The sequence below is a fragment of the Gambusia affinis genome, linkage group LG24 (genome assembly GCF_019740435.1).
Source record: "Gambusia affinis linkage group LG24, SWU_Gaff_1.0, whole genome shotgun sequence".
Taxonomy (NCBI): Eukaryota; Metazoa; Chordata; class Actinopteri; order Cyprinodontiformes; family Poeciliidae; genus Gambusia; species Gambusia affinis.
In genome coordinates, this window is record NC_057891.1 from 2,398,154 (window position 1) to 2,412,464 (window position 14,311).

At 37.9% G+C, this 14,311-nt stretch overlaps 1 protein-coding gene across 5 annotated transcripts; it reads left to right on the plus strand.

Moving 5' to 3' along the window:
* Nucleotides 1-723: 723 nt before the first annotated feature.
* LOC122827057 (protein NLRC3-like) lies at nucleotides 724-12,912 on the plus strand. Of its 5 annotated transcripts, none has more exons than XM_044109607.1 (5): nucleotides 756-1,172; nucleotides 2,324-2,468; nucleotides 2,942-3,177; nucleotides 4,959-5,216; nucleotides 11,058-12,912. In XM_044109607.1, exons 2-5 carry the CDS (start codon nucleotides 2,389-2,391, stop codon nucleotides 12,812-12,814), a joined length of 2,331 nt encoding a protein of 776 aa, XP_043965542.1. In that variant the 5' UTR covers nucleotides 756-1,172; nucleotides 2,324-2,388; the 3' UTR covers nucleotides 12,815-12,912. The 5 variants fall into 5 exon arrangements, with proteins under 5 accessions (XP_043965545.1, XP_043965542.1, XP_043965541.1 ...); XM_044109606.1 differs by having other exon boundaries at nucleotides 2,381-2,468; XM_044109609.1 differs by having other exon boundaries at nucleotides 756-976; nucleotides 2,381-2,468.
* The last annotated feature ends 1,399 nt before the right edge of the window (nucleotides 12,913-14,311 follow it).

Below are 14,311 nucleotides of genomic sequence, written 5' to 3' on the forward strand. Positions count from 1 at the left end.
ATTAAATTCTTCTGAGGTTTTCAACCAACACTATATAATTTTCTTTTTCTTAGATAGTCATTACAAACAGATAAAAGTATTTAAATTAAATTAACAGCAGCAACATAATATTATTTTAAGTGTAATAAGTTTATTCACAGATTAATTCAGTCATACAATTAACTAATACACTAAGTAATATTAACTAGTAATATTTTAACTCTTTATATTTAATTTTTCTCCATTAGATATGTTCATCCCGCTCTGATCTCAGCACATTTTCATTTTTTATATTTTTTCAGGCCTTGATTCTCAAAATTATCGAAAGTTAATCATTTTGAGAAGATTTTTCTGAAGTAAATTAAATTTTCTTTTCCATTTATGAACCCTGCAGTGGCTCTTTAACAACATTCATTGAAATTGATTTTACTTGAACCGATAAAATTGAAAATGAGAATAAATTAAGTTAAACAAATGGTCTGGTTGAGTCAACATGAATATGTGTAGTTACGATAGCTCACCACCAGAGGGCAGTGAGCGCTCACCATCAAAAATAAAAATAGTTTGTTCTGCTGGTTTTCTGCTGAATCCATGAAAAAATCTGCTTCACAAACAGCAAATCAGAAAAAGTTCAAGATTTCTTTCTTTATTCTAGTTTAGTTTCACTCTGTAAACTCAAATTTAACTGTTAATATTTATTCAGATGAATTAAACTTTGATTGTAGACAATGAAGAAAACACAAGACACCTGACTGTCAAAAAAGAAAGTGAAACCAACATTGATCTCCTTCAGAACAGCGTCCATTTTGAGCCGCAGGATGGAAATAACTCGTTGACTCGTTAACAGAGGTAAATGTTGTTTCTCCGGGTCCCTCCGTGTCTCTCTCGGCTCTCTGGAGCTGTACTAACAGATGAGAGGGTTTCAAGACACAAAGCGTCTTCTGTTTCTGGAAAGACGGACGTTTTTCATGATCCAACACCAGATACTTCACACACGGTGATTAATGTAGGAAGAAATATTCCAAATTATGCAACAAATTTATTTGTAAAGTTGAAACAAACCCGCTCCGCGTTTTTCTAAGAATATTTTGCTGTTTAAACCAGAATGCGGGTTCATTTTTCACAAGTAGCAGGAAGAGAAGAGAAGCTCTGAAGATCGAGTGAATTAAATCAAGCCTCCCTCAGAGTTAAAGGTAAAATCACTTTTTAGTGAAACTTCTCAGCAGCTCAGTGAGTTTTTTTCTCTTTCTCTTGAGAAAAGAGTCAGAACTGTTTGATTCTCTGTCAGATTTTTGTTCCAGAGTAACTTCCTGTTCCTGCCGCTCGGTTTACATCGTTTGGTGTCAGCAGCAATAAATGTGCAGAGCAGAGAAACATTGTAAACTAGTTTCTCTGCTTGTTGAAATCAGCAGGAAGTGAAACGTATCACTCCGTCCCTCATCAGTCTGGGGTTCATCAGAAACTGATGTTTTCTTGTCTGCGGATCAGAACCAGCTTTTAAGCAGTCCACAGATTTCTTCTCTTCCTCCTCACTGAGTTTGGTCTTCTTCCAGGTTTTCCTCTTGTTGCTCCTTACAGCAGGAAGAAACTCTTTGTCTCTCAAAGCTCAACTGGAAAAATGCATCCAGATCCAGACTGACTGATCCAGAACCAGTTGCCAACTCAACAAAAGAATTTGCTTATCGGGAGGTTACGCTTTTTAAAGATTGGCGATCGGCCAGAAAACTGCAATGGTGCACCCCTAAAAGAACTTTATAATATCTTTAAATGTAGCAATAATAATAATAATAATTTAAACACATTTTATATCAGTGGTAAGAAACTATTTACACTTCAGTTTCTAGCTAAAAATGTTTCATTAATGTCCCTCTTTATATTGAATTTCTATTCTGAGACGGATCAATAGACTAAATATTTTTCAGGCCTCGCTGAGTCTTTGGGGGCTTCATCCCCCTATTGAAGCAGCTCTTTACCCAGGATTCCTTGCAGTGGGTCCAACTGGTACCTCAGTTGGATGCTGTGGTCCCTGAAAGCTGCTTTGTGACTCTTTAGCTGAGAGGAAATCCTGTGGAGCTGCACACAGAGGCTGACATGTTGCTGAGACCTCAGCTGGTCCTGGTTCTGTCTGGAGGAGAACTGTGGACCCGACCTGAGCTGCTGCTCCCTCAGAACCTTCTGCACACCAACTCCCTCCATAGAGAGCTGCAATAGAGTCATGATGCGTTCAAGTCCACTGTGGGAGCTAAATAGGTTCACTAGTTCATAGGAAATGTTCACTCATTCATTCAAATGATTCACTCTGATCCTCTGAACACATGATGGGAACCAGCTTTCTGCTTCACAGGACAGTTACTGGAACCAGATCACTGGACTGACTGGTTCTGGTTTCTCTCTCCAAAAGGCTAGAAGATGGAAGATCAGGAAGATCAGCATCAGGACAGAGCAGAACCTCCAGAGTTCAGTACTGAACCTGGACCCTCAGACAGAAAGTAAGAAACTGATTCTAACTGATTCATGTGAATCTATAGAGATATAAAATAAATGATATTAACTGGTTGATCTTCAGTGTTTCAATAAACAGTAACTTAATTTACTGAGATGTTAATTTAAAGTTAGTCATGAAGGATGTTGGTCAGTAAATCAGAGTTTGAATGAACGTCTGAATGAATCAGTGATGAAAATGTTGCATGAAAACAAAAACAACCAACAATGTGAGGAGCAACGACTCAGATTATCTCTAAACCCAGTGAAGCACCGGAGCTTCCAGACTGGAAACACTGGTATCAGTCATGATACAATGAAGAACTTCAAACCAGAGATCATTAGTGCTCTGAGGTTCTGTTCTGACCCAGTTTCTGGTCTCCAGTTTGTGGTGGACCTTCATGAACATCTTCAGTTTCAGTAGAACAGCTCCAGGCTGTTGAGAGTGAAATATTTCACTGATGAAGAAATGTCTTTACAGGAGGAGGGAGAAGAACAGCGTTGGTGAGAAGGAGCAGCCGTCCTGCTGTGCTTTGTGTCAGGAGGTTCTGATGGATCCGGTCTCTACCAGCTGTGGACACTGGTTCTGCAGACAGTGTATCAGGTCCTACTGGGACCAGTCTGCTCCATCTGGGCCTTCCTCCTGCCCCCAGTGTGAAGAACGACCCAGAACAGGATCTGAACGGCTGACAGCCAATCAGAGCAGCTGTTCTCCAGGTGAGACTGAACTCCTCCAATCAGAGCCTCTTGTAATCTCTGTTGGACCAGATTCACATCTTTAGTTGAGATTTGGAAATTTAAGGTTTAAAAGTGTTTTTGTGATGAATTCTTTCAGCTGGTGTAACTGGAACTTATGTGTTGGTAACTCTGGTTTAATTGGAGCCAGTTCAGAAAAATAAACAATTTATCACTTATTCTGAAGGGTCACTTTGCACCATAACCAAGGATCAATATGATGAGACTTACAGTTAATTTTATTTGGGTTCCAGTGTAGCGTAGTTGAATCTGCGTTGTGTCTTTTTGAGGAATAATAGCCGGACAACAGCTGATCTGATGGTACTTTTAATGATCCTGCATTCAAATAGAAAATAGTATTTCAGAACAGGCTTTTTCTCCACAGTGCTCCACAGCGCCTGTTTAACCATGAACAATACTATTTTCAGCACATGGATGTAGCATTTTCATTAGCAATGTTTCATTAGCATAAGCGCATCAAAATAGCTGCTAACGCAATTCTATCAGCGTTTAACAGAATTCAAGTGCTCCAAAGCACATCATTTTACAAGAACAATAATCAAATTGTCAATTGTTATCCTTAAAAACATTGATCGAACACAGAAAACAAAACTTCATGCCTTCTCCCACGGAATACAAACAGAAAGAGCGCGACCAAGAGCGTGGGAAAACCCTTAACAAACTATAATGGTATGACCCGTTAACTTGTCTTTTAAAATCCCAAAGTAACAGTCAAAACAATAATTTATGAACTCAATATATTCAACAGTAAAGATTATAATTTGCATTTTCATTTGCAACACATTAAATTTTAATAAAAATAATAATTCTGCGACAGGAAGTTACCTGCTGTTCCACAATGGATTTGCCGACTTTTCTAAATAAAAGCTAGAAGTGCTCATATAATTTCCTACCGGAATAGCTTCTCTTTTTACAATCTAGTGTAATAACATCACACTGCTACACCAGCACATCACAGGGTTAAGAGGAATGAAATGCAGACAGGATGGATAAAGAGATCAATCAGATAATGATTGTGTAATAATTGATTATTTGTGGGCAGATCCAGATTTTAATTTTGATATTCAAGTGTTTTATGTGTTTTCAGAAAATGACTAAAGGACAATTCCACATAATTTCTCACTGATCTACTTCAAAAACTAAAATACTTGAAGACTTCAAACCTGCTGTTGGTTTTTAGTTTCGTCTTAATTGCAGAATATTTATAACCAGCTGTGAGGTTTTTAGAAACATGTTTGATTTGTGAACTTCAATACAGGAATTTAATTTATCATCTCAGATTCAAAGACTTGCTGTGTCTTTTATTCCAACATTTGGTGACAGAGATCCTAAAGCTTTGAGACTGAGATGAAGACTTGATGACGATGGTAAAGAAAAGAAAACAGTGATGAAAATGTTTGTTAATCAGTCAATGTTTTCATCACAATATTTAGCAATAATATCAGAATTTTCTGATTTTTCTAAAATAGTTCAGCTTTATATATAGAATGTGTTTCTTTTATTGTTCTTCCTGCAGTGTGGAAATAAAGTGATGAACCAGAAGCTTCATTTGTTCTCATGTAGACAGAATCAGTGTCATCACTCAGATATGAGGCAGAAACACAACAACAGGTTTAGACCTGAGGATCTGATCAACAGACTCTGAGGGGAATCTGGATGGAGCAACATGAAGAGTTGATCTTCATCATGTTTTTCTCTCAGACGTCAGTTTGAATGAATCCTGTTTCTGTTTCTGCCTGCAGAAGAAAAACTTTTCAAGGTTCGCAGTGAGTTTGTGAAGAGAGTTTCTGATGACGTCTTGAAACGGCTCCTTGATGGCCTTCTGTCAGATCACATCTTGGGTGATTTGGAGGATGAGGGTATACTGCAGAAGAACCAAACCAGAGCAGACAAAGCCCGTGAGACCATCGATACCTGTAGATTGATGATCAAACGTCTTCATCACATAGATCCGACTCTGTTCAACCAGCTGGGTTTGTCCTCTGACTCTTCTGGTCCAGGTGAGACACAGTCTGTCATGACAAATTTAACTCTATTTAACAGAAAAAGAGTTAAATATATTAATCTGCTTGATGTTTGATGAGACAATGGATTCTGGGTTCAGCTTTTTTTTCCTTTTATCTTTATTGATTCTCAAGAAAGTATCATTTACATAAACATAGGCCTCTACATCACACGATTAACTTCAACATTTGAAATAAGGTAGGCCATCATATAATAACAGACAAAACAAAAGTGCTACTTCACTTTCCTGAGAAAGATTATAAAGCAAGGAGTAAAGAGAGTGTGAAAGAAGAAACCAAAAAAAGGGAGAAAAGAATCAAGTTAGAAATGCAAAGAACAAACCGTAACAAAGATAAAAAAATAAAATAAATAAATACATAAACAAAAAAAACATATAAAGTAATTATGAAGTATAGCTATCAAAAAAGAGTGGATTGCCAAGGAGAATTAATGGAGTTTAGTCTGAAAAAATTAAGTCAGATCTTTTACGTTTTACATATTCTACCCAAATCTGCCACCACTGACAGAATTGTTCAGTCCTATGATTGAGAGAAGCTGTTATTTTTTCCATTTTGTACATGTTAAATGTTATGTCGATCCAGTCGTCTAAAGTCGGTTTGTCTTGTGATAGCCATTTTCTTGTAATGTTTTTTTTACTTGCTACTAATAAAATAATCAGTAAATATTTATTTCTTTTTGAAGCCTCTTGAGGAATTAGGCCAAAATACATAAGCTTGACCTCAAAAGGAATGTTCTGCTTAAAAATATCTTGTAAGGGACTATTTATCTCTTTCCAGTAATCTTTTATAATTGGACAGTCCCAGAAGACATGATAATGGTTTGCGTTTTGATTTCTACATTTTCTCCAACATGCAGGAGGATTTTCATCATACTGGTGTTTCTGAGCAGGTGTAATAAAGAATCTTACCAGATTTTTCCATCCAAATTATTTCCATTGTAGAGATTTATTATATGTCCATTGATATCTCCACATTATCATCCATTCCTCCTCTGTTATTGTTAAATTTCCCTCTTTCTCCCATCTTGTTTTGATATGTAGGGTTGAATTGTTTTTGAGATCTATTAGGTTTTTATAGATAAGTGAAATAATTTTCCCTTTAATTTTTGATTTATAGGCATTAATAAAAATTTCCATTAGGTTTATATTCTTGTCAGTAATTGGCCTAATTTTTAAGTTAACAAAATTTCTTATTTGTAAATATCAATAAAAGTCCTGTTTGTCCAAAGAATATTTTCTCTTGAGTGTTTCAAAATCACTTAAGATTTAGTTGTTCATTATTGTGCACAGAGCAGCGATTCCCTTGGATGTCCAGTCCTTAAACCTGGTGTCCAGTTTGTTTGGTGGGAAGTCTGAATCATATGCGATCCATTTTATGATTGCCAGGTTGTTCTCTAGTGCATTTTTTTTAACTATAGTTTTCCACACTCTAAGGGTTGTTTTCATCCACCGGTTATTTATTTTATTTATAAAACTTTGTAGATTTGCGTCAGCAATAATTGCCTGTCCAGGAGTGGGTGTTGCCTTTATGTCAATAGTCTTCCATTGAGCGTTACATGTTGGGTCGCACCAGTATATCAGTGTTGTTGCTGGTGCTGCTAAATAATAATCTCTAAGGGAAGGTAACCCCCAACCTCCCATTTTCTTTTCCAGCTGTAAAACCTTATATCCAATTCTAGGTCTTTTACCTTGCCAAATGTATCTTGATATTAGTTTGTCCCATTCATTGAAATTTTTATTTATTTATTTCAATTGGTAAAGTTTGGAATAAATATAACAGTCTGGGTAATGTGTTCATCTTAACCGAGTCAATTCTTGAGCTAAAACTTAGAAAAGGGGTGAGATTCCATCTTGTAATATCCTCTTTAATTCTTTTTTGCATGGGAATATAATTATATTCAAATAGTTTTTCGAGGACGGGCTGCACAGTGGCGCAGTTGGTAGAGCTGTTGCCTTGCAGCAAGAAGGTCCTGGGTTCGATTCCCGGCCCGGGGTCTTTCTGCATGGAGTTTGCATGTTCTCCCTGTGCATGGTGGGTTCTCTCCGGGTTCTCCGGCTTCCTCCCACAGTCCAAAAACATGACTGTCAGGTTAATTGGTCTCTCTAAATTCTCCCTAGGTGTGAGTGTGTGTGTGAGTGGTTGTTTGTCTTGTATGTCTTTGTGTTGCCCTGCAACAGACTGGCGACCTGTCCAGGGTGAACCCGCCTCACACCTGGGACGCAGCTGGAGAGGAACCAGCAACCCTCCTGACCCCATTAGGGACGAAGGGTGTAAAGAAAATGGATGGATAGTTTTTCGAGGTCCTTTGGTATAATAATACCTAGATATTTAAAAGGGTCAGTGTCCCAGTGTTTTGGATTTCCTGTGGTGGAGTATAGTTATATGACAGCATTTGAGTTTTGTTAATATTAATTTTGTACCCTGATAATTGACCGAATTGTTTGAATACTTGCATCAAAACTGGGAGAGAGTGGGACGGTTGTTCTGCATAAATTAATATATCATCTGCATAACAGGCCAATTTATGTTCTATTCCTTCGATAATTATTCCTTTAATATCTTTATTATGTCTTATCGATTGGGCTATTGGTTCTAAATATAATGCAAAAAGTAACGGTGACCACGCACACTCTTACTAAAGACCCTCTTTCTAAAGTAATTCTGTCTGATAAATGTCCATTAACTTTAATTCTCGCTGTGGGATTATTATATAACGACTGTATTGTTTTTATTATTGTATTATGTAGTCCAAATTTATGCAAGACCCTGAAGAGAAAATTCCAGTCAACTGAATCGAATGCTTTTTCCGCATCTATACTGATAACAATGGCTTTCAGTTTAGTTTTTTGTATGTGATCTATAACATGTAATGTCCTTCTTATATTGTCCTGTGTTTGACGTTGTCGTATAAAACCAGTTTGATCGTTATGTATTAAGGAAGGGAGAAATACTTTTAGATCTCAATGACAATGGAGATCTTTTACTTTTACTAGTATAATGGCCAGACAAGTGAAAGCCGATAATCAATATTTAAAACAGATATCGGTCGGTATGATCCACAATCCAGTTTATCTTTACCTTCTTTATTTATTACTGAGATTATTGCCTCCTTTCAGCTCGGAGGTGTTTGAGCTTTTTTCAGAATCCAATTTAATGAAGGGAGGAGGATTGGCATCAACTCTTCCTGAAATTCCTTATAAAATTCTGCTGTGTATCCATCTGACCAGGCGATTTACATGGTTTTAATCTACTTATTGTGTTTCGTAATTCTTTTTCTGTAATGTCTGATGTCATTTTCTATTCTGTTCTTCGTTCATATAAGGTAGTTCTACTGAGTTCAAATATTCATCAATTTCTTCTATAGTTCCTCTAGGGATTTTTGAATATAAGGTTTTGTAAAATAATTCAAAAGCTTCCTGGATGTCATTCAATTTGTTCTTTAACAATTTTGATTTAGGGTTTCTCATTCTATGGATTGTATTTTCTGCTGTTTTCTTTTTTAGTTTCCATGCTAGGACCCTCATAGATTTTGATCCGCCTTCATAGTGTCTTTGTTTAAGAAACATGAGGTTTTTCATAGTTTCCTGTGTTTCCATATCATTAATTTCATTTCTAATTCTCTTTAAATCTTCCAGTATATCTGGTGTACATTTTTGTTTATGTTTTTGTTCCAGATCTTCTAATTTCTTACGCAATTCCTCTGATCTCTTATTTCTCAATCTTTTTAAGGGAGATGACATTGCTATAATTTTTCCCCTCAGAACCGCTTTAAGAGTCTCATAATATCGATGGAGATACTTCTCCATTGTCATTAAGATCTAAAAAAAAAAAACTAATTTCCTTCCGTATTTCCTGTTTGAACCACTGGTTATTAAGCAAACCTGAATTTAGTTTCCATATATTATTTCCTTTTTGTAAGCCAAGGTCTACTGTTAAATATACAGGTGAGTGGTCACTCACATCTATTGTTCCGATCTCACATCTGTCCATCTTTTGTAAATGTCAAAAAATAATCAGGGTTCAGCTTTTTGAAAATTAATTAAACCAAATGAAAACTAAATGCATTTTAACATGTCATTACTATAACATATTCAAGTTTATAAATTGACAGGTTAATATGGATTATGATGGGATTTTTTTTACCCTGAATGACTGTTAATGAAAAAGTTTTGTACAACTTGTACAGCCAACAGAGATAAAATAAATACTTCTGTAGATTTACTCTTAAATCTACAGAAACAGCTGTGGTCAACTTTCTGATGTTTGCATCGACACTAAGCAATGGAGAACCTCCAGGTTCTGGTTCTGATGGGCTCAAATGAAACCAGATTTTTCACTTTGTCTTATAGAAATTTATTGCTGTATGTAAGAGAGGAAATACTATTTATGGAGTTGTTTTTGCGAAAGGATTCTCTGGGTCAGACTGACCCTCCCTTCCCTTGCGTTTGGTCGAAACTTTCCAACTCACATCAGTAAAGAAGAGATTGTATAAAAAAGGTTGATGTTAGGATCCGTGTAACAGAGTAATAAATCTCCCAACTCGCCTAAAGCAGCAAAAGAACCTGAGTCTGGAGTGCATTATTTCCTTTACTTATATATATTTAGGAGTTTAGTCACCTTTCAATTCTCCAACAAAAACAGTTAATATTACGTAGTTTGGTCTTTCATGTTTGTGCAAACTGCAGCTCTGACAGAACTCTGAGCACAGCTGCATCATTTCTCTGTTTTTTATTGCATTTTGTTCCTCAGAGTAACAAACTCAAACCTGGAATATATTCAGATAACCATTGATGTAAATATTCATGAGCATATATACAATCACAGAAAGGTGGTTAGTGGTCGCAGCATGGTCAGTACAGGACAGACGATTAATGCAGTCAAAGCCAAAACTTTTACATAGAAAATCAGAGGAGGAGTTTGTGCTACTGAGAATCTCTTTAGCTTCAGGTGCAACAGAAAATTTGTAAAATTTTGATCTTAAGGCTTTTTTCACATCTGTTAGTCTGGTAGACTCAGTTTGATTGGGACCAAAATGTTGTAACATTTTGAGCTACTGAAGTTCTCGTTCACACTGCATTGAGTCTAATGATCCGAACTATTGAAAAACTTGTTCCCTTCCTTGCCTGTAGGGTGCGCTGCACCAAGAACCTCTAAAATAAATGATACAGAAGCATCAGACAAAAACATGAGCACAAATTTCTTTTCACAGAATGTAAACTTAACTACAGTAGTGTCAGATTTTACATCAGATTTTGATTTTACATCTGAAATAAATGTTTCTCCGATAAAGTCTATTATTGTAACTAATCTTGGATCCATTCGTGGTTCAATGTGTTGAAGATGGGCTGTAATGAGATTTCATCTCGGCTCCTGCTACCTTTCTATCACCTCCAACCATTAACAAGTAACTGGACAGGTGTACCTAATAAAGTGGCCAGTTTGGTTTTTTGTTTCCAGTTTTCAGACAGTGTTCAAAAAGAATGGCATTTCAAATTAAACACTTTGATAAATCTCAAAGGTCAGAGGTCACTCTGTGGGAACTCTGTCTGATTAACTGGAACCTTCAACCAGAGAAAACCGTGAAAGAGTTTTAATGATCAAAACTAATTCTAATCAGCTCTGTGCAGTAAGAATCAGGTTTATAGTTTTTCTTACCATGCAGAGTTTTTATCAAATTTGAGCTTTTTATTTATTGATTTACTTTTTTCTCATTCATTGAAGCTGATGCACAAACTGTCTCTGAGAATATTAAAAAATTATTGTTTTCCTTCTGTTCAGCTGAAGTGTCTCCTCTCCTGTCTTTGTCTCTTTCTTCAGATTTTGATATTCGGTGTCAACGTGACCTTAAAGAGTTTCTGAAGAAGAAGTTCAAGAGTCTCTGTGAAGGCGTCGCTGAACATGGAAATAAAACCGTTCTGAACCAGATCTACACAGAGCTCCACATCACAGAGGGGTTAACTAGAGAGGTCAACCAGAAACATGAGGTCAGACAGATTGAAACAGCATCCAGGAAACAAGAAACAATCAGAAGAGAAGACATCTTTAAAAGCCCACCTGGAAGTGATGAATCAATCAGAACAGTGATGACCATGGGAGTGGCTGGCATTGGGAAAACACTGTTAACACAGAAGTTCACTCTGGACTGGGCTGAAGGCAAAACCAACCAGAACATTGATTTCATATTTCCATTCACTTTCAGAGAGCTGAATATGTTGAAAGATAAAAAGTTCAGTTTATTAGAACTGATTCATAAATTCTTCACTAAAACCAAAGAAATCAGCAGCTTTGAAACGTTTCAGGTTCTGTTCATCTTTGATGGTCTGGATGAAAGTCGACTTGATCTGGATTTCAACAACAATGAGATCCTGACTGATGTTACAGAGTCCAGCTCACTGGATGTTCTGCTGACAAACATCATCAGGGGAACACTGTTTCCTTCTGCTCTCCTCTGGATAACCACACGACCTGCAGCAGCCAATCAGATCCCTGCTCAGTGTGTTGACATGGTGACAGAGGTCAGAGGGTTCACTGACCCCCAGAAGGAGGAATACTTCAGGAAGAGATTCATAAATGAAGAGAAGGCCAACAGGATCATCTCCCACATCCAGAAATCAAAAACTCTCCACATCATGTGTCACATCCCAGTTTTCTGCTGGATCACTGCTAAAGTTCTGGAGAATCTGATGGAGACCAGAGAGGGAGGAGATCTGCCCAAGACCCTGACTGAGATGTACATAGAGTTCCTGGAGGTTCAACTCAAAATCAAGGAGGAAAAGTTTGATAGAGGAACAAAGAGAAAATCAATCTGGAGTCGAGAGAACAGGAAGTTGATTGTGTCTCTAGGAAGACTGGCTTTTGATCAGCTGCTGAAGGGAAACCTGATCTTCTATGACAAAGACCTCAATCAGTGTGACATCAACATCAAAGATGCTTCATTGTACTCAGGAGTTTTCACTGAAATGTTTAAAACAGAGAGAGGAGTGCGCAACAAATCAGTTTACTCCTTTGTTCATCTGAGCATCCAGGAGTTTCTGGCTGCAGTCTACATGCTCCACTGTTTCACCACCTGGAGGAAAACAAAAGTGATCAAGATGTTGCTGGGAAAATATTATTTGTCCTTATCTTTGGATGAGTTTATGAAGAAAGTCATGGAGAAATCCCTCAGCAGTGAAAATGGCCACCTGGACCTGTTTGTCCGCTTCCTTCATGGTCTCACTGTGGAGTCCAACCAGAACCTCTTAGAAGATCTGCTGGGTCAGAGAGAGAACAGTCCAGAAACCATCCAGAGAATCATCACCAACCTGAAGGAGATGAACACTGATAGAATCTCTCCTGACAGAAGAATCAACATCTTCTACTGTCTGATGGAGATGAACGATCTCTCATTTTATCAGGAGATCCAACGGCTGCTGGATTCAGGGAAGGAGCTCTCAGATACTGACTGTTCAGCTCTGGCCTTCATGCTGCAGATGTCAGAGGTTCTGGATGAGTTGGACCTGGAGAAGTACAAAACATCAGCATCAGGACGATGGAGACTGGTTCCAGCTGTGAGGAACTGCAGAAAGGCTCGGTGAGTCCAGATGTTTTCATTGTGTGAATGCTGATTCAGCAATATTGTCCTCCTGTTTCTTCTTCTTCTTCAAGTTGCTTCTGGATGTTTTTGGTCTTTAATTTCTTCCTTCATCCTCTGGATTATTTCATCCATTCAAACATCTAAACATTCAGATCATCCAGGACAGCTGCAGCTTCTGGTTTTTACACATTTTGATCATTTTAAAAATATTTAACTTTTTATCACTTTTCATGTTTAAATGAATAAAAACCTTCATAACTAGAAAATCTGTTTTCTCTTAAAGATCCAATCAACCAGAGAGACTTTTTAACTTTAATCTTCTCTTCATTCATTGAGCCGCTACTCCATAATTCACCTTTTAGGATATTTGACTGTTTTTATAAAATAATTATTTAGGTTTAATGAAAAGTTGAACCATTAAAATAAACCATTGCATTAATTAGAAACTTTGTGAACAGTGTTGATCTTCTTCATTCCATCATCATCCTCACCTCTTCCTCCTCCCACTAGTTTCCTCTGAGTTTGTAAATGAGACCAAAATGTGGTGATTGTTGTCTGGTCCAGAAAAAGTTCTGGTTTCTGTCAGATCCTCCCAAAGCTCTGAGAACTCTGAGCTTCCAGAGCTGGAACCATTTTCCTCATCAACTCTTCATCTGCAGCCTTTGTTGAAGCTGTTAGCTGTCCTCCATGAAGACCTGGAGAGACATGAGCTTCAACTCTTTAGACATCCCAGCCTCTTCTAGTTACTGGAGAACTTTCACTGCTTCACCATGAAAATGCTGCTGGACCCAAACGCTCCGTCTCCTCCAGGGGTTTTGGTCTTCAGCTCTTCAGGAGTTTAGCAACAATTTCTTCTGACATCCAAACCTTTGTTCCTCTGAGACGACGGACAGACCACTGCAGAGACATGGTTCCCTCTTCCAACCAGTTTGTCCCAGTTCCTCTCAGATCAACAGTCTGAGAGGTTCAGACCTGAAGCAGCAGCAGGACCGGTTCTGCTGCTGCTCTGCAGGACGACCAGAACAATCTGAAGCTTCTAGCTGCAGCAGTTTGACGACTGTCCACTTTCTACTTTGTTAAAGCATCAAATCCAGCAGATGAACGGAGACAGAACTGGGAGCATCATGTGTTTGGTTTCTGCTCCCAGTTTCCTCTGTGGCAGCATTTAATAACCTGCTGCTGGGAACTTTGTTTCTATAGAATATCCTACTATTATTAATGATGATGATGATTCTAGATGCTGCAGCAGATATTGGCTAAACAAACCCAGAGATGCCAGAGGTCCACAGCAGGCTGGACTTCCTGCTCTGCTCACTTCATTTCTAACTCACTTCCTGCCTGGCGGAAGATCTCAAGGAGCCAAAGGGTCTAGTCCAAGTCCCAGCTGTGAGCAGTTCCTCCTCCTCTCCATCATCTCCAGTAGTTTCCTTCATTCAGCTCAGTCAGCCTCTTCATCAGCTGCTGCAGCTCCTTTGAGGCTCTGATGCTGCAGCTCCAT